At 40.2% G+C, this 19,273-nt stretch overlaps 1 protein-coding gene across 6 annotated transcripts in view; it reads right to left on the bottom strand.

Annotated features, from left to right (window-relative positions):
* The window catches only part of celf4 (CUGBP, Elav-like family member 4), a 1,180,733-nt gene that overhangs the window by 192,350 nt on the left and 969,110 nt on the right, over positions 1–19,273 (bottom strand). For all 6 annotated transcript variants that reach the window (XR_006310714.1, XM_043685031.1, XM_043685094.1 and 3 more), the window contains one exon: positions 13,246–13,389. Coding sequence is in view for 5 of the 6 variants with exons in the window: in XM_043685031.1 (XP_043540966.1) it covers positions 13,246–13,389 (144 nt within the window). In the remaining variant the exon portion in view is untranslated. The remainder of the gene's footprint in view (positions 1–13,245; positions 13,390–19,273) is intronic.

Below are 19,273 nucleotides of genomic sequence, written 5' to 3'. Positions count from 1 at the left end.
ACTCCATTAGTAATCGCTTGTTGCTTTGATCTGAATGGGCCCTTTTGGTATGTGGGAAACCGAAGTCTCCATGGGCACTTGCAACCTTTTATCTCTCAATTATGACAACTCTGTCTGCTATTTTGTATAAGACTGTAACAGAATCTTCTTTGAGATTTCCCATCTCCCATTCCAACTCTCTTAGCCAATGTCCTTGATAAGAGATAGAGAGACCTCTTCTATTACTCATAATTAATTTTTAAACTTTTCTTTATAATGTTTTGTTTAGTGCTTTTTATATATGTATGTGTGTTAAATTGCTGTTTTATTAGGAAACTATAGCTATGATTATCTTGAAGAATCTTAATTAAACCTACTTGTCGTATTATAACTGGTTGATAAGAAAAAAACATAAGAAAAATAACTAATTGGTATGAAATGTTCATATCTTTAGGATAGCAAGGAATGTTGCATATCCAATCTATTATTTTAAGCGCTGAGAATACAAGCCTTTCCCACACTCTCTAATTCCTGTTCAAAGTACTCCAAACCTTGTTCGGGCTCTCACTGGCCATTTTTGTTGTACTGTCGTGGGCAGCCCTAACAAGTCTCATATGTGAAAAATTGCCAATTTGACCCATTAGTGACTATCACTACTGCAGAAAAAAAGGTAAACAAGGTAACTTATCAAATAAAAGCAAAATACTAAAGATGCTGGAAATCTGAAATAAAACCAAAACGTGTTGGAAAACTCAACAGGTTTGGTGGCATCTGTGGAGAAAGAAACAGTGTTAAGTTTTCGAGTCCTACACTTCTTCAGGACCCGAAGAGTTTGCAAAGAAGAGTCATACTGGAAAATCACACATATTACAGAGAGTTAGGAATGCAGCCCGGTCCATCACGAAAACCAGTCTACATTCCATTGACTGTCTATAATCAAAGACCCCTCCCACCATACTTATACTGTCTTCCATCCTCTCCTGGAATAAGATACAAAAGTTTGAAAACATGTATCAGTCAATTTAAGAACTGCTTCTAAGAACTGTCACAAGATTTGAATCTATACTTAAAGAGTTCAAGCGAATAAGCTCTGTTTGCCTGGCATTCTCTTTACAGGGCACACTTAATGTCCGTGTGCTTTGGTGTGCATTATGATGATAATGATGAGGGGGATTCTCTAACTACTGCAAGTATTTAATGACTAAACGGTCTGTTTTTGGCTGTGATATTAACTGTAGGGTAAATGCTGGCTAGAACACTGAGGAGCATATGTCTGCTTTTAAAGAGTGCAATAAACCTATTTGAATTCGCTTGTGAAACAAGTTAGAGCCTTGGTTTGATGTCTCATCCTGAAAGTAGAACCTCCAAACATCAAGCATTATTTTGATACTGTGCTTGAGTATCAGCCTGGGTTATGTCCCCAAATCTTGAGAGTGAGTCTCTTGAGCCTACAGCCTTCTGACTAAGTTGAGACTTTATTTTTATTCATTCATTCATGGATGAAGATGTCACTGGCTGCACTAGCAATTATTGCCCAGAGGGCAGTTAAGAGTCAACTACATTGTTGCGGGTCTGGAGTCACATTTAGGCCACACCAGACAAGGATGGCAGATTCCTTCCCGTGTGATGATGCTACTCCTTTAACAAGGTTATGCTGTCCTTGGCTTTTTTTTTAAGAGAGGTAGTAAAAGCAGTGATTCCATAAGGTCTAGGTTTGAAGGATTTTAGGGCCAATTTAAATGTAGCTAACAGATACTGCCTCAGGCAAAAGACTTTCAAGTTTTATTAAAAAAACACTTAACACTTGTTCAATGAAAGGGGAGTGGCCAGTTCTCCCAGCTCAGCTTTACTTTGGTTTGGTTTGGTTTAAGGAGTCTGGCTATTCATTGAAAGCAGTCAGTCAGTGAGGCAGCTACATGGAAGAAGGTGTTCCATGCTGAATATCTCTGCTCTCTCTCTCTCTCTCATATAAGACCCTATGTTTGATTTTACCTTTTTTTGCCAAGGGGTATTCATGGAGATTGTTGCAGGAATTTGGAACAGCATCATTAAGTTGGGATAGTCTGTTGGGTTTACATGTTCGTCTATATTCTGTTCACTTTTGTTTGTGTTTCAATTAGTAATCTTGTAAATAAATTCTGGTTTGTTTAGAATTGAGTGGTTGGGTTAGCTGCATCATTCCTGGAATATCCACTCTGCATCTACTTAAAACCACTAACAAAGTTACGGTCTGGGCTACATTCTTTGAGGGGTTCTGGAATTTTTTGAGGGGTTCTGGCCTGGTCCATAACACCCTAAAGAACAATAACAAACCAGATGGGCTTTTCCTCTGACAATCAATTTGTGGTTATCATTAGATAGTTGATTCTAGATTTTTCTGTTATTGAATTCAAATTTCACCATCTGATAAGGTGGGATTTGAACACAGGTCCCCACAACATTTCTGGGTCTCTGAGTTAACATTCCATTGATTATACCACTAGGCCATCATCTCCCCGTGCAACCACAGAGCCAAAACTGACACCTTAATATAGAAAACATTGTAAAAATGTGTTATTGATGACAATGGAAGAAATGGAGCTTTTCTAAATAATTTTAGTCCTTCTGTTGTGGAGATATTCAACTTCTTTTCAATTAATATTCATATCAGTATCATTTGGTTATGTAAAGATAAACTCGCCATAGTCTTACCAGACTGTAGGGCTCCTCTCTCATTAGACAAAGATGACAGGTAGTGGTTTCACCAAAGGGTCACCACGGCTCATGTGAGGGAAGAGGTTGACAGAAGAATCCTTCGTGGTAACCTCAGCTGATGAAGCAATTGGATCCATGCTGTTGGTCTCACTCTGCAATGGCAAGCCAGCTGTCCAGCCAACTGAGCTAACTGACATCCTACTTGGTTAAGACAATGAATTCTGTTATTTTCCCCAGACTTTCCACCAAGTACCAGAGTGAGCTGAAGGTTTGAATCTTGCATGGGAGTCACAAAAGAAATGTATTGTTGATGCTGAATCCTAGTGTAAGAAGTCCACAAAAATCTAACTCCCATTAAGGAATTTTCCTTGCTTCCCCACATCCTCCACGTTATATCCAAAAAAAAATTGCCATGAATGGGACAAAGGTAAGTAGATTGCAGGCATGAGTGGCTCTGGAGATGTGTTTTTGAGTACTAGTGCAGTCAGGCACAAATTGCACTTAATCTAAGAGCACTTAAAATCAGATTTTGTATTCCATCTGGCATTGTTACTGTCAAATTATTCTGTTGGTAAAAGCAGCCACAATCATTTAAAATAAATGGTGGTTTTAAATGTGATGTTATTCATACTCAGATGGATTTCATGCATTTTTCTCTCTGCCTCTCTCATTGCCTTTGGATTTCTACCAGAATCACACAGTGTCTCTATTCAGCCCCATTTTCATCAGCCATCAGTCTCCGATAACTCGAAAGTTCTCAGCTGTCTTTTCTCATACAGACATTGGCAGTCTGGCAATGCACTAATAGAGAGCAGCCCTATGGTCTGGTTAGACTATGACGACCTTACATTTATGTAACCAAATGTTACTGATATGAATATGAATTGAAAAGAAGAATTTCAATATTTCCACATCAGAAGGACAAAGTTATTTGTTTTAGACATCCAGCATCCCCAGCATTTTATAAATACATATGTTGCTTTTGAGCTTCATGTGTCAATTGATGTCTTTGGTTCCTTCCTGACTGGCAATCGTCTATTTAAGTATATGCTATCTATTCATGCTGTATATAGTATCATGGAAAGACTATTATTCTGAACTTACAATTTCTTTATTTTTCTAATTTACTAATATGATTTTGTACTTTTGAAGATCTGTAGTGCTGGACTTCTAAGTTCTTAATTTTCCAAATGTTTTCTCCTAAGAATTTGTAGCTCAAGAATCTGTACTGAGGTACTTTTGTACCCAAGATAGTGCTGTAAGGGACCACTTGTAACCTTTTACTGTACTCATGTGAGTACATGTGACAATAAAGTTAATTCAATACAATTTGATTCATTCCATTGCCAGCTTAAGCGTTCTTGCGGTGAGGAATGGTGCACATAATGAACTGACAAATTTTCAAAGACAAAGCAAACCATCAGATGGTTTGCCATCAGATCTGCCATACAAGGAGCAATAAATTTGAATTTCTAAAAAGATATTGCGGATGTCATTTTAACATCCACAAAAAAGGGTGTGTTTCTGTTGGTTTAGGAATATGGGCCAAATGCTGGCAAATGGGACTAGGTCAGATTGGGACGTCTGTTCCCAGCGTGGATGAGTTGAGCCAAGGGGTCAGTTTGTGTGCTGTGTGACTCTACGACTAACAGATGAGCAGATTACAAATTCTATACAAGATATGAGATGAAGAATCAGATTGTATGGAGTGCGAAAATTAAGGTATCTGGCAGCAGACTCACTAGATGGCGCTTGTAGCATGACAGCTGATGCATGCTGTCAACTCTGTAGTTAGCTGCTGTACCAGAATTAATTAGTGTCTCTGTTGCTGTCACACACTCCAATTCCCAAATGCTGTGTGTATATGTGAACAGGACATTTTTATCCAATGGAGAATAACAGGTTTAGCAATCTCACAGAATAAGACACTTCAGATACAACAACATGAGCAGCGAATGAAGTTGATAATATTTAATTGTCAGAGTAAATACGATGTGTATGGTCACATTAGTATCACCAATTACTGGTAGCCTCTCCATCTCATGTGATTTTAAAGGGACCATAAATGCACTGCAATAAGTAGAACTAACATGAATGGAATAAACTTCTCACCAACATACATACTTTAACAAAAATGTTTTGATCGACACTTTACAGAGAAAAAAATTGAATTTGTACCAGGACTTTACCAAGGCATTGGGAAATTAAAAATCTCTAAAACATACATTGAAGAAATGTAATGAGTTACCCAAAGCCAGATTTTGAAAGCACTAGTTGAGAAAGGGATTATCAGTATCTTTATAAGCATGAGAGAAAGTGAGGGCTGCAGATGCTGGAGATCAGAGCTGAAAATGTGTTGCTGGAAAAGCGCAGCAGGTCAGGCAGCATCCAAGGAACAGGAGAATCGACGTTTTGGGCATAAGCCCTTCTTCAGGAATGAAGAAGGGCTTATGCCCGAAACGTCGATGCTCCCGTTCCTTGGATGCTGCCTGACCTGCTGCACTTTTCCAGCAACACATTTTCAACTCTTTATAAGCATGGTCAAGATATTAAAATGAAGCAAATTTAAAATTTGCTTGTATGTTTTGTTTTAATCTGTCATATATTTTAATGTAAACTTGGATGCCTCAATTGTTCACTCAAGTATAGAATGTACAGAATAATGTGCAGCATCGTGATTTGAAGTGAAGCTATTTTAAGTCAAACTTGACAACACAGGGTATTACATACTCTATTGAATATTTATATTGGATAGAGTAAATTTTAGGAATTAATGAGCAGAAAATCCTGAGAGGCATGTTGACTTCATCATCCTAATTCGTGACACGCACTCCTGGAACAAAACACTCTTCCATTACAAATGCATTAATTCTACTCTTATACATGGAGTACATATTGCAATGGAAATAATTAAATATTATGACATAGAACAAGCAGTATAAAAGCAACCCGATCATTCCTAGCACAGGTCATCAGATGTTGCTGGCATCACCATCCTTTCGTCTTCAAGTATGGCTGCTCAGCAAGGGATATCTAATAAACATTTTGGCAGTCATTGCTACAAAGCCCTGCACACACACACTCACTTAAAATATTTTCTCACATGATAATTGGTAATCCATTCACTTTTTTCGGATGCACTTTCAGTTCTTTTCACCATTAACCAGTCTGCAATGTCTGCCCTGTTGAAGAAATATTGTGTAGCACCTTTGCTAATATGTCATTCAGTGTATTCTGTGTGGCTTATAAAATATGCTCATTTCATAATGTAACTAAAAATTGAATGTGATGCAGTGAATTTTATGTAATGAATGTTACATAATGTCTATTACAATGTCATTCTTTACACAGTACATAAAACATTGAATAATAAAAGATCACATTATGGAGAGCAGGAAGAATACTCCCACTAATGTCCTTAGCTGAAGTTAATAAACACCTAAAAATTAACTGTGTAATGTTAATTTAATCATCTTTACCCAATTATCTCCCCAGATTGCAGGAAACTTTGTGTCACTCTTTGGCAGTTTTCCCTCTGGTATTTGCCTTCTGATTATAATTAAATAAACTGAGGGGTTTTCTTTGTCGATAGTCTGCATGGTTCATAGTATTGTATAAGATCCTTCAAAACAAAAACAAAATACTACCGATACTGGAAATCTGAAATAAAACTACTCAGTAGTTGGAGAGAAACAGACATAATGACTGGAACGTTATCCACCCTCATATGGTGTGAGCAATGGTGAGAAAGGGAGGAAAATACAATTTGAATTAAAAAAAAATCAGATTGTCAATCTAAAGAAAACTTGTGACAATTTTTTATCCAGCCATAAAGGGTGACTTCAGAATCTTGCTGCTCAGTGATGGCTACCTTATTTACATACATTTACATCTCTGGAAAGCCCCAACCTGCCATTTTTCTATGTCACTTCAGTTCTCCTCTCCTGCTCCAAGAAACTAGATGGCACAAATGCCCGACATGTAGATCAGCACTGGTACCAAGCAAATGCCATGCATGAAAATCAAAGGGGAGTAGTCCTTAGTGGAGTGAAGGTGGAGTGAGAGTATCACCAGTCAAGGACTTGGTCCTGCCAGAGTCCTAGTGATCTGTATCCCTGCACTCTGGAGATTTGGCCACAGTCAATCCTGCAGGTTTAGGAATAACAGGTAGGTCAACTGGGATGCTGTTGTGGCATCATTTTGTGACTGGGCAGTGCTCAATGGAAACTGAAATTCCAAAGGAGGGTCATATCAGATACAAAAGATAAACTCTGTTTTTCTCTCTCCACAGATGCTGCCAGACCTGCTGGGTTTCTCCAGTACTTACTGTTTTATTTCAGATTTCCAGCATGCACAGTGTCTTGCTAACTTATGGATAGGGTGGGTGGAGGGTGCGGGCAATGGGTTTTGGTCAATGATGCTTAAGGGATTTATTGGGGGTACTCCATGGTGTCGAGATATGGACCTCAGGGATTGCAGAGGGAATGGTAACAATTGTTACAACCACAGCCTATGCAATGTTCCCTTACTTGTTATGCTTGCAGACAAGGTGCTCAAACTGTGGTGACTAGAGGTTAGTTCTTCAAATGTGACCTTCACAACTTGAACCCATTCAGTCTCACTAGCAATCTCTAATCAAACTGAAACTAGCTTTTTATTCCTGCCTTTGAGCATTCTTCAGTGGGGAAAACACAAAGCAGTTTGGGATAAACAGTAGTCCACAGTTTATTGCTGACTAGGAGATTGACAATCCCATATTATCAATCCCATATTACCTTTGTTGTCACAAGAGATCAGAGTCTAGTTTGCTTAAAGTCTTTTTGATACTTTAGATGGTATACTGCATCTTTCCTTTTTTCTCTCTCTCCGGTGCACAGTTAATTTACATTCAGCTCTCTTTTAAAAAAAACATTAGAATTACAAGTTGAAATGTCCATGGCAGTTTAAAATTCATAGATTGATCATGGGTATGAGGAGAGGTTGAATTGGTTGGGCTGGTACCCATTGGAATTTAGAAGAATGAAAGGTGCATATTGAAGCATACCAGACTCTTAGGAAACTTGACAGGGTTTAGGGAGAGGTTGTTTCCCCTCATGGGAGAGTCTAGAACCAAAGGGCATAATCTCAGAATAAGAGATTGCCCATTTAAACCAGAGATAAGGAAGATTTATTCTTTCAGAAGGTAGCAACTGTACTGCTGAGGGCTGTAGGGGCTGGGTTGTTAAATATACTCAGGGCTGAAATTGAGAGAGTTTTAATCAGTAAGAATGATGGGGAAATGGTGGAAAAGTGCCGTGAGGATTAATAGGTCAGCCATGATCTTGTTAAATAGTGGAGCAGACTGGTTGGGCCGAAAACCCTCCTTCTGTTACTCTGTCTTATGGTCATGATTATTAGAAAGAAACAAAACTGGGAGGAGGCTGAAATATTCTGGGGACCACAAGAACAGCCAAAGGATAAGGGGAAATTCACTGAGGTAAAGAACCTGTTTTCTAAATTAACCTTGTTACAACTAACAGGAATTTTAGATGACCAAGAACTATCCTATCTGGAAGCACAACAACTTGGGAACCTTGTCCATGTAGATAGAGCCTGCAAGTCAGTTATACGGAAATTGAAACATTACCATGTTAGATTGCAATTCAACTGCACAATAACTATTCAAAATGGCTGATAATGAATACACAGTTGGTGAAGCAAGTCTTTTAGTCTAAGGTGGACTAAACCTATAGAATTGGGGCAATTGTAGTAATCATGTCTGTACTAAGTTCATAATGCTGAATGAACGGCTTCAGTTGAAATTCATTGGTAGGCCATTAATTGTCCAAGAATGCACAATAAAAAGTATGGTCTCAAACAATCATGACCATTACATGGTACAAAATAATTGTCTCCTTATTATGTCAGCCAAGCAACTGTAATGAGAACAAAGCAATTAAAACTAGAACCTGAAGTTCCCATTTTACAACACCACTATATAGCAAGCAATGGGAAATAACAATTCATAGCTGCCACATTTGCACACTGAACAATAACTATGCATGGATATGAACTAAGGGACTATTATGGCAGCTTTCTGGCTGAATTCTACTCCTTTGAGAAATAGCAGGTAACGTTTGCTTAGACAGTGTAGAATTGGATGATGTCACATACCTCAGGCATGACAATCACCTCCATAGAAGGCTTCCACTCCACACTGTGTGAGGGCATAACATGAGGCTTCCTTGTTATGGATGTCAGGGTTCTGGAATTCCTTTATAAGACTATTAAACCATGAGAAAAAGGAACAGTAGTGGGCCACTCAGCCCTCAATTTGCTCTGCTATTCAATAGGATCATGGCTGATCTGATACTCCTTACATTTGCTTTCCTGTCCATAATCCTTGATTCCCTGACTGGTCAAGAATCGATCTATCTCAGCCTTTAATACACACAAGGAATCTGCCCTCCACAGCTTTCTGTGACAAGTACTTCCAATGACTCAAAATCCTCTGAGGGAAGAAATTCCTCTTCATTTCAGTCATAAAATGGTGCCCCTTAATTCTGAGACTGTGCCCTGTGGTCCCGGACTCTCAGCATTTACCCTGTCAAGCCCCTTAAGTATCCTGGTTATTTCAATGAGATCACCTCACATTCTTCTAAATTCCAGGGAGTAGAATCCTGACCTGTTTAGCCTTTGCTCATAAGACAATGCTTCCATACTGGGGATCATCCTAGTGAACCTTCTCTGAACTTGCTCCAATGAAACAATATCTTTCTTTAAATAAAAGTCCAAATGCTCACGGTATTCCAGACGCGGTCTCACTCGAACCTTGGACAGTTACAGCAACATTTTCCTACTCTTATACTCCAACTGCCTTGGAATGGGTCACATTCCATTTACCTTCCTGATTACCTGCTGCATCTGTATGCTAGTTTTCTGTGTTTTACACACAAGTCTCCCAGATCCTTTATGTTGCAGTTTATGCAGTCTTTTCTGCATTTAGATTATACACTGTTGTTTTATTGTCGCTTCCAAAATAACAATAAAATTGTGCTGTTTTTGATATTACCCACAGATTATCTGCTAAGGGATTTCCCATGGAGCTATGTGACCTTAGTCCTTCTCCAAAGACAGCACAGAAGGAGACAGTGATTGCGACTTTGTTGACAAAGCCAGTGAGAACAGAATCCTCCAGTTGCACTGCCTCCGGAGCATCTATCCCTTGACCAATGGACTGCAGTTCTGTGTGTAGGTACGGACTGTATTGAGAGTACTGGACCTGGCGCTCTATTGTATTCACTAACCTCTCCATGGAGACATACATGCTGAAGCCAACACATTGCTGATAATGTTGCTATCTTCTTCATCCTTTGATCCATCTTACTGTGACAAACTGCCTGATGTTCATATGCCTATCAGTGCAATTGAACAAAATGATTAGTGACCAAGAACAGTCTTCTGCCGGGACTGAACAGGTGCCCACTGTCAAGATTAGAGTGGTGCTGGAAAAGCACAGCAGGTCAGGTAGCATCCGAGGAGTAGGAAAATCGATGTTTCGGGCAAAAGCCCTTCATCAGGATATGATGACAGATACCCAGTCTATTTCTGTCCTCTGAGTGCCAGGGGCCCAGCCCAGTTGTACTTTGACCAGCTCCAGAGATCGTCAGCAATGTGTTCACAGATTGCGCCACTGAATCTAAAGTAGGAGTATTTTCTAAAGAGTTCTCTCTAATTTTTCCTGCTACTGTGTGGGTCTCTGAGACCTGTGCAAAGCAGTAGCTTCCATTACTGGAAGTGTATCTGTTCACCGATTGGCATCCATGGAACCTTCTGTTGTTCAGAGGGAACATTGCTACGAAGGTGAATGTCTCTGAGTTGGTGCAGGATATAGGGAGAGCATTACCAAGGCAACCTTTGAGGGAGTTCCCTAACTTCCTCCTCAGAGGTGCAGCTGGGCTTGAAGGGTTTCAGTGCTGAACTCTCCTTATCAGAGGTTCATCAGGTACCACAAGTACATAAGAAATGAAAAGGAGTTGGTTGTCAAAGAAGGATAAAAGCCTTTGCAGGTTAATGATAACTTAGCTCTGGGAGAGCAGCACAGGAGCACACAATGAAGCTCACTGAGTCAGTTGTCCATTGCAGCTCTTTCCATCCATCATGAGCAATCGTGCTCTTCTCTGGCCAAAGCCAGAATTTTCTCCTCAATGGGAGTGAGAAGCCTGATGTGTCTCCAGAAGCCAACTGCTAGGCCTAGATCTCTCCGGCTGCTTGTGGCCTAATGTTTCCTGCAAGAACACAAAGAGAGGGATTGAATATGATGGAAGAGCACTTAGTGGTGAAGCAAGAGAATTAGCTGAGGAGTTCCCAGTGGATGATCAGAAGCATAGAAAGAAGGAGTAGATTGAGAGGGTGAGAGCCATTGAGTGGAGGTGACGCAGGTAACAGTGCAAGTGTTTGTCGATGAGCCTTTGAGCAGCACTGGGTAACAGCTCATTCCTGGCTTGCAGCATTGGATGCAATGTGCAGCTGGGCTTTAAACTTAGTGCCAGAGCTGTGAAAGCAGAAAACTCATCGCATTGGCAAGCTCTTCCCCCTTGCTTGCCACACGATTCCCTGAGAATGGCACCCAAGAGCACAGATGCAATAACTAATGAAGTGCAGAGCAGAAGACAGGGTGAGAAAAGTCACTCTGAGCCATGACAGACTGGGCACCATGAATCTCACTCAACAAAACACTTCCAGTGAATGTGCAAAAAATGTTTCAGACCTATGACCTCTCTGCAGAAACATTTCTCTCTCAACAGCTGCTCCCTGACTTGATGAGGCTTGCCAGCATTTTATGTTTGATATTTTCTGTTTACATGTAGATTTTGATTGAGAATTTGTTTTTTTTCTTTCTATACAGCTAAGTTCAGAAGTCTAACTCTTCAGTTTACTGCTTGAATCTGAGATTAGCTTCCTCTAACCATGATCTAAATCCACACAACTTTCAGCCGAAATCCAAGGGCAGTATTCAGTGCTGTCCCCATTGGCGAGTTTAATTGGAGGAGGCATTCACTTAAATGGGATGATAGCAGGTGGGGACCATGCCACCTTTTCAACTCCATCCCAATTAGATCCATTGTGGGCACACTCATGCACACTCTTCCCATCCCACAGGCAACTGAGGCATTTTAATGGGCAATTCATTCCCATTTAAAAGCCTCACCCACTGCTACTGATGTTAACCAAGCCGCAGACTAGGGCTCTCCATAAGCAGACCTGTGTAGGGTTGCTTGAAAGCTACTAGGAGTAGTGAGTAGTTCCCTTGCTCAAAGGCCTTCCTCACCTGATTGAAAGTCTCCATTTCGAGAAGCAGTGGGGGGCTCTATTCAGAGTCACCCTCCTCTCTCATTCCCCACCGTGGCTCTTGCTGCAGATCCTAACAGCCATTTTAAACTAGTGCATAAAACAAACACTGCAAAGAAACACATAGCTTCTGCCTATTCAGCTCCATCTTCTCCATTGAGTTAATCCTAATTTCAGTGCTTCCTGGCCTCCAGAGATTGTGCTTGTTGTGGCCTGAGCCAATATCCACTATCAAAAACTGGCTCAGTTCCATGAAATGGAAATGAAATAATATCATTGGAAGCCAACTGGCATTTTGGGACCAAAAGAGAAAATGCTGGAAAATCTCAGCAGGTCTGGCAGCATCTGTAAGGAGAGAAAAGAGCTGATGTTTCTAATCTAACTGACCCTTTGTCAAAGCTCCTTGGCACATTGGGAGTTTGGTGGCTATTTGAAAGAGCTATCCAGTTTGGTTCTTGCCCCTGCTCTGTGCCTTCTTCGAGTCCATATATATCCAATTCCTGGTAGTTTAAGAATAGCCAAGTGCATTTTAATATGTCTTTCTGACTGATAACAAAATTCTGATCATAACGGTGTACCCAATTCATGATTGGGCATTCACAAAATACCAAGAGCACCAAGAAAATATTTAAACTAGCAGACCTCACATCACACTGCAAGGTCAGCTATGTGAGGTGTGGGTGGAATGATGAGGCACCAGCATTTTGTTTTTGCTTCCTTGATCCATCCTAATGCAACACAAACTCTTAACACTGAAACGTTCCAAATTTTAGATTAACTTTTCATTTAAAATCATTAGTAGTGCTAGTTGTATCTGATCGTGCAATCAAGTCACTGAGTGCTGTCACTATTATAAATGACTGTCTCACAAGAAAATGTTTCCATGGTAACAATGTTACTTTAAATGGCTTGGATATTTAAGCTGTTGAAGGAAAGATTACAGAAATCTACGATTTACAACTTCTCAGTTACACTTTTCTGACTGGGATGTTTAACATGGAGAAAAATTATACAGATGTAATATAGATATATGAATATATAATACAGCTGTAACATACAGAGATGTATCCATCTGTAATAATTATGGATTTGCATATCAGTAATACTTTACTGAAAAATAAATTATTCCTGTTCTAATTCAATTTGCCAGACCTTTTCACACCCTAAATAGTCAGGAACAACATGCACGGATATTTTAGAAATTGCACTTGTTTTTTTGTAATGAAATAAAGTGATACTTACTGCTTGAGCATAGGCACCATATGCACCAAATTGGATTGCCATTGGGTTGAACATTCCCATTTGCCCTGCCATTTGTTGCATGCGACGCATTGTGCGTTCCTTGTCGGTGTCTGCAAATTTTACCACTAGACTCGAAGATGCGCCCTGAAAGGCAGAAAGAAAAGAAACTAATCAATAGAGGTGTCAAGTAGCACAACTGTGACCCCATGTATCCTCACAGCGGTCTTAATGAGCTCCTGCTACTTTTGACTTTGATTTAGGACAGGAAGATAGCACTTGTTCAACTGGTGAAAAACAAGTTAGTGTTGATCGCAGAGAAAACAAACTGCGGTTCATTTTCTTCTCTGACTTATCACCCTGTTATCAGACAATCAAATTGTTTGCACTGCAACACATCCCAATTTCATTTCAATAGTATCTTCTCAAACAATCCCATTTCACCCTTGGGTTACTTTCGAGTCTGTTTATTTGGGCTCAAACTGCTACTGTAGTCAATAAAAGATCACATTTCTGTTCACAGATCCAGAGGAGAATTTGTTTTCTTAAACTCTCCAGGGATTGTGGCATTTTGATAGTTGGGCACAGGGCAATGAAACCAGTTAATTCTTCCAAATGGAACTCCACCACAATATTACATGGCTTTGTTAAAAACTGCCATTTCAATCAAGCTGACTGCTTTCATGGTCGTGAGTGCGATGCTGGAAAAGCACAGCAGGTCAAGCAGCATCCGAGGAGCAGAGGAATCGAATCGACATTTCAGGCAAGAGTCCTTCATCAGGAATCATTTAAGGGCCCTTGCCCAAAATGTCGATTCTCCTGCTCCTTGGATGCTTCCTGACCTGCTGTACTTTTCCAGCACCACATTCTCAACTCTGAGGAGAAAGTGAGGTCTGCAGATGCTGGAGATCAGAGCTGAAAATGTGTTGCTGGAAAAGCGCAGCAGGTCAGGCAGCATCCAGGGAACAGGAGAATCGACGTTTCGGGCATAAGCCCTTCTTCAGGAATCCTCACGACCATGATTCCTGAAGAAGGGCTTATGCCCGAAACGTCGATTCTCCTTTTCCCTGGATACTGCCTGACCTGCTGCGCTTTTCCAGCAACACATTTTCAGCTCTCAACTCTGAGCTCTAGCATCAGCAGTCCTCACTTTCTCCCGATTATTTTCATGGACAAGCAAGTGGATTTTGCTGAGACAGAACATAGCATTGAGAATAAGGGAATATGATCTGCTCAATACAATTAACACCAACTATAATACTGACTATTTTTTTCGATTGTGTACAGTATTAGAAGATTGGGTTAGAGGTTCTCCTAGGGTCAAAACTGATGATATTGGGTTGACTGCTGGTGAAATGCAATGACTGAAATTCAGTTTCCTTGATCACAAAGAAATAGTTTAATAGGTGCTGCATCCAATCTGGTATCATGTGTCTTGAGTCACTCCTGGAGGTCAATTTCTACCCTGTTGAGTCTTAACTGATGTCGATAATTCTTTTAGAGTTCTGAGCAATATTGACATTTATAAATTGTGCGAAAGCTACTGTCAGAGGTAGCTAGATGAGGAATGAATGCAACAGTTCAAGCCTCCAGTCGGGTGAAAAGTGAAAAAATACATTTTGTAAAAAACATCAATGGTTACATGATGCCAAGTTTGAGTTTCAAAACCCTTAAGTTAACCCTTTACGGTAAAGGACAGTGGGAGCGGGTTCCTTTTATCAAGGTTCTCACAAGAAATAAATTAGTGTAGGAACACACAATGGGGATGCAGCGAGGAGGCTGAGTCACAAGTTGAGCTACTTTGGGAATTTCAAAGGAACGGTCAGAAGAACAATAACTATGACTGTATTGTCAAAATAATAACAAGACATTCTGAGGGAGAGGTTGGAAGCTAAGGGCAAGGAAAAGACTTCTTGTCAAATGTTAACTGGTTTGGTTATTTTATATACAATTCCTTGGAATCCTGGGATTAGCTTTGATGAATTGCTTTCAGATTTCATTTTAAGAAGCTGCAAGAGTAACTCAAGGCAGTTAGTCAAACTGTCTTAGAATTTTACTATACTACTCAGGACGAAAATAGTTACAATATAAACCCAATACATACAATATTTGTATTTGATACAACACATCAAAATATAAATCTAATGATAGTTTGATACTTAAACTGAATATAATCTTAATGAGAAAGTGTAACATTTTCCCAACCGCATTCTACTGTGGAATGTTACTGTTTGAATGCTTAATGAACTTTTATTAAATTCCTCCCCATTGTTTCATTGAAGACACTGATCCATCCATTTTATTATCTTGCAGCACAATTTCAAGCAGATGCAATTTGCTTTTAAGGAAAAGTGAGAGTGAGCTATGACTGAACATAATGGAGCATCAATTATTATTTAGTCTGTAAATGTCAGGAAAACCAGCTCTTTTGCAATAAAAACAGAAAATGTGGGAAATGCTCAGGTCAGGCAGGAACTGTGAATACAGAAACAGCATCCACATCTTAGGTCGATGACCCTTCATCAGAACCAGCAAAAATGGGAGATGTAACAGGTTTTAAGCAGATACAGAGGCAAGTTAAGTAGATAGAGGGCGAATGGATGAGACACAAAAAGAGTAATTCTTTGATAGAGTGGACGTCAGGAAAGATTAAATGACAAAAAGGATGATGTATTAAATAAAATAGTTTGGTAATGTGATAACTGAAGAATCAAAGGAACATTTAGAGGAACATGAGCAAAATACAATGGACGCTCAAAATCTGTATTCGATTGTGAACAAAATGTTGGTTAATCATTTGGTAAAATGACTTAAGTGTTGCTGAAAAAGAAACACATTTTGCTGAAGCTTTTCATTTTGTACTCCATGAAACTAATTTGTAAGAAATACTGAAGCAAAGGGAAACAGATATTGATATTGTATGAGAGGTCACTGCTGTTTGGTTCACAAGTGGATTTTGATTGGTAGAACTGCTGACATGGGAATGAGAATGTACCAGTTTTTTTAAAAAATTCATTCACAGAATGAGGCTATCACTGACTAGGCACATGTCTATTACCAAAGGACACTGTCCATTGTCTATGCCAATTGTCCATTTATTGAGGGCAGTTAAGAGTCATCTACATTCCTGTGGGTCTGAGGTCACATATAGGTCAGACCAGCCAGAGACAGCAGATTTCCTTCCCTAAAGGACATTAGTGAACCAGGAGATTTTCCAATGATTTCATGGTCAATGTTTGACTTTTATATCAGATTTTTATTGAACTAAGATTTGACAATTTGCCTGACAGGGTTGAAACCCAGGTCCGCACAACATTAATCTAGGTCTCTAGATTAATAGCTTGGTGATAATAGCATTAGGTCATTGCTTCCCATATATAATCAGGCAGACAGAAGGCAGGTATTCTTGTAATAGCTGCCAGATGGCAGCGGAATAGAGCCCCTGAGCTCCAACTGTTTCTCTTCTCTTTTTTTCTCTGTCTTTTCTTTCTTTCTTTCTTTCTCCATCTTCTATTTTCCTTACTTACTTCTTGAGTTCAGATGGCATCGGCAGTGGACCTCGCGAACCTCGAGCTAGCCCAGCACGGAGGGGAGTCAGCCCAGCGTGGACCTCAAGTGTTCATCAAACAGGAGGCAGCGGTGGTGACGGAGAGTGGAAGCGGCTGGGCCCAGCGTGAGCCCAGATGGCAGCAGTGGCGAGATGGCAAAAGATGGCAGCAGCAGTGGTCAGTGACGAGGTGGTGGTGGCGAGGGATGGCGATCAGGGCCGAAGCCTCGTGAGCAGTGGTGAAGCCTGGCATGCCTGGTGGGGGGCGGGTCTTAGCCCAGGAGAAAGTGAGGACTGTAGATGTTGGAGATCAGAGTCGAGAGTGTGGTGCTGGAAAAGCACAGCAGGTCAGGCAGCATCCAAGGCCAAGGTGAGTGAGAGCAAGTCCTCCTGGGGAGGCCTAGCTAGGAGCATTTACAGGCCCATGGCTCAAGGAAGGCCTGTAAGGTTTGATATTTTAATGCTATTTCTTTATTTTTCTACTTCTTTGCTAAGAAGATGATAGTGCTGAACTTTTTAACTTATTTCTTTATTTCTCTATTTCTGTAACAAAGATTTTGTACCGAGATACTTTGTACCTAAGATGGCACTGTGTGTGGCGAAATTGCACACTTTTCACTGTACTCGTGTACCCCGTACTTGTGTACATGTGACAATAAAACCCAAGTCTAAATCTGCCAAACTGGGTAAATTTATTCTGATTTCTCAAGGTTTTTTTTAGATTAGATTACTTTACAGTGTGGAAACAGGCCCTTCGGCCCAACAAGTCCACACCGACCCGCCGAAGCGCAAACCACCCATACCCCTACATTTACCCCTTACCTAACACTACGGACAATTTAACATGGCCAATTCACCTAACTGCACATCTTTGGACTGTGGGAGGAAACCGGAGCACCCGGAGGAAACCCACGCAGACACGGGGAGAATGTGCAAACTCCACACAGTCAGTCGCCTGAGGCGGGAATTGAACCCGGGTCTCTGGCGCTGCGAGGCAGCAGTGCTAACCACTGTGCCATCGTGCCGCCCAAATTTCAAAGGTGTTGCCCTTTGAAATGACCTATATTGTTGCACTGAAACAGGTGCAGTGCGAGCACGCTCTTTCTGATCTACAAATTTTTCTGATGAGAGGAAGATGAAAAGTTTTGACAAAATGTCAAAACTTTTCTGAGCAATACTAAAACAGTGAGTCCAGGTGGCTATCTGACTGAAAGATGAGACGCTGTTTCTCGGGATTCTATTGAGTTTTGGATAGCTGGTGTTGATAATTATCCTAGGGTTGCCATTTGCACCTCTTCTAGATTTTCTTCCTCTTTTGAACTGTCCCATTATGAACCCCCTTTGCCTTGCATCATTGTCCCTTTTCTCATTTAATCTCTCGCAGAGATTCCACTTTGTTCTTTCCCTTCCCCCACCATTTCCCTGTCTATGTATTTATTTAAGTTTTGTTATATCTTCAATTTTGCTTGTTCTGATGAAAGATTCATGATTTCTTTCTTTTCAGACAAAGCCTGACCTGCTGAGTTTCTGATTAGTTGCAGATTTTTATGAATTGTGTGCATGAGCTCCTTTGCAATCTAGGTAAAAACAATGACTGCAGATGCTGGAAACCAGATTCTGGATTAGTGGTGCTGGAAAAGCATAGCAGTTCGGGCAGCATCCGAGGAGTAGTAAAATCGAAATTTCGGGCTTTTACTGCTTCTTGGATGCTGCCTGAACTGCTGTGCTTTTCCAGCACCACTAATCCAGAATCCTTAGCAATTTGGTCAACAGGTTGAAAGCACTGTTCCTTTGTTTGACCTTTCTGGGAAGCAACAGGTGGATAAAATGCTGGTTTTATGTAGTTTTGGCTTTTTAGAATGAGCTCTGTTCTGTTGAATAGACAAAGACTCGAAATATTTTAATTTATTTCAACAATGATTTCTATGTTTTTGATTTTATCCTTTCTCTCTTATTTTCTCTAGCCCTTTATGAGGATTACTTTGACTGACCACATAGATCTGTGCAGAGCTATCCTCAGGCACCCGCCTTTACCTGCAGCATTTTTGCGAAGATAACAGATTAATAACCTGCTATTTCTGAAAGACACAAGGGAGTCCTATTGTTAGATTTCTTGTACAGAGTAAGATTATGCAGTCTGGGCTCTCAGACCATTTGCTGGGATGGCCAACATCACTGCACCTAAAACAATATCAAAAGCATGCCCATAATTTCAAATATTGCCTTTTTCTTGGAATATTCAGCTCCCCTTTTTTTCTCCAGAAACGTATCTAACAGACTTTTGAATCTATTTGCATTAATGGCTTTCTCTGACAATTTATTAAACACCATTACCTTTTAGGTGGGAAAGTTCATGCTAAGTTCCTCATTTTGATGTATGTCCTCTGGTATTAGAATATTTCATTACAGTGAATATTTTAATTTTCCTTCATAATCCTCAAACCTCAATTAAGTCACCTTGAAGTCTCCTCCTTTTCAAATAAA

The sequence above is a fragment of the Chiloscyllium plagiosum genome, chromosome 1 (assembly GCF_004010195.1).
Source record: "Chiloscyllium plagiosum isolate BGI_BamShark_2017 chromosome 1, ASM401019v2, whole genome shotgun sequence".
Taxonomy (NCBI): domain Eukaryota; kingdom Metazoa; phylum Chordata; class Chondrichthyes; order Orectolobiformes; family Hemiscylliidae; genus Chiloscyllium; species Chiloscyllium plagiosum.
Note: the sequence above shows the minus strand (reverse complement) of the source record. Positions and strands in the feature narration are given on the sequence as shown.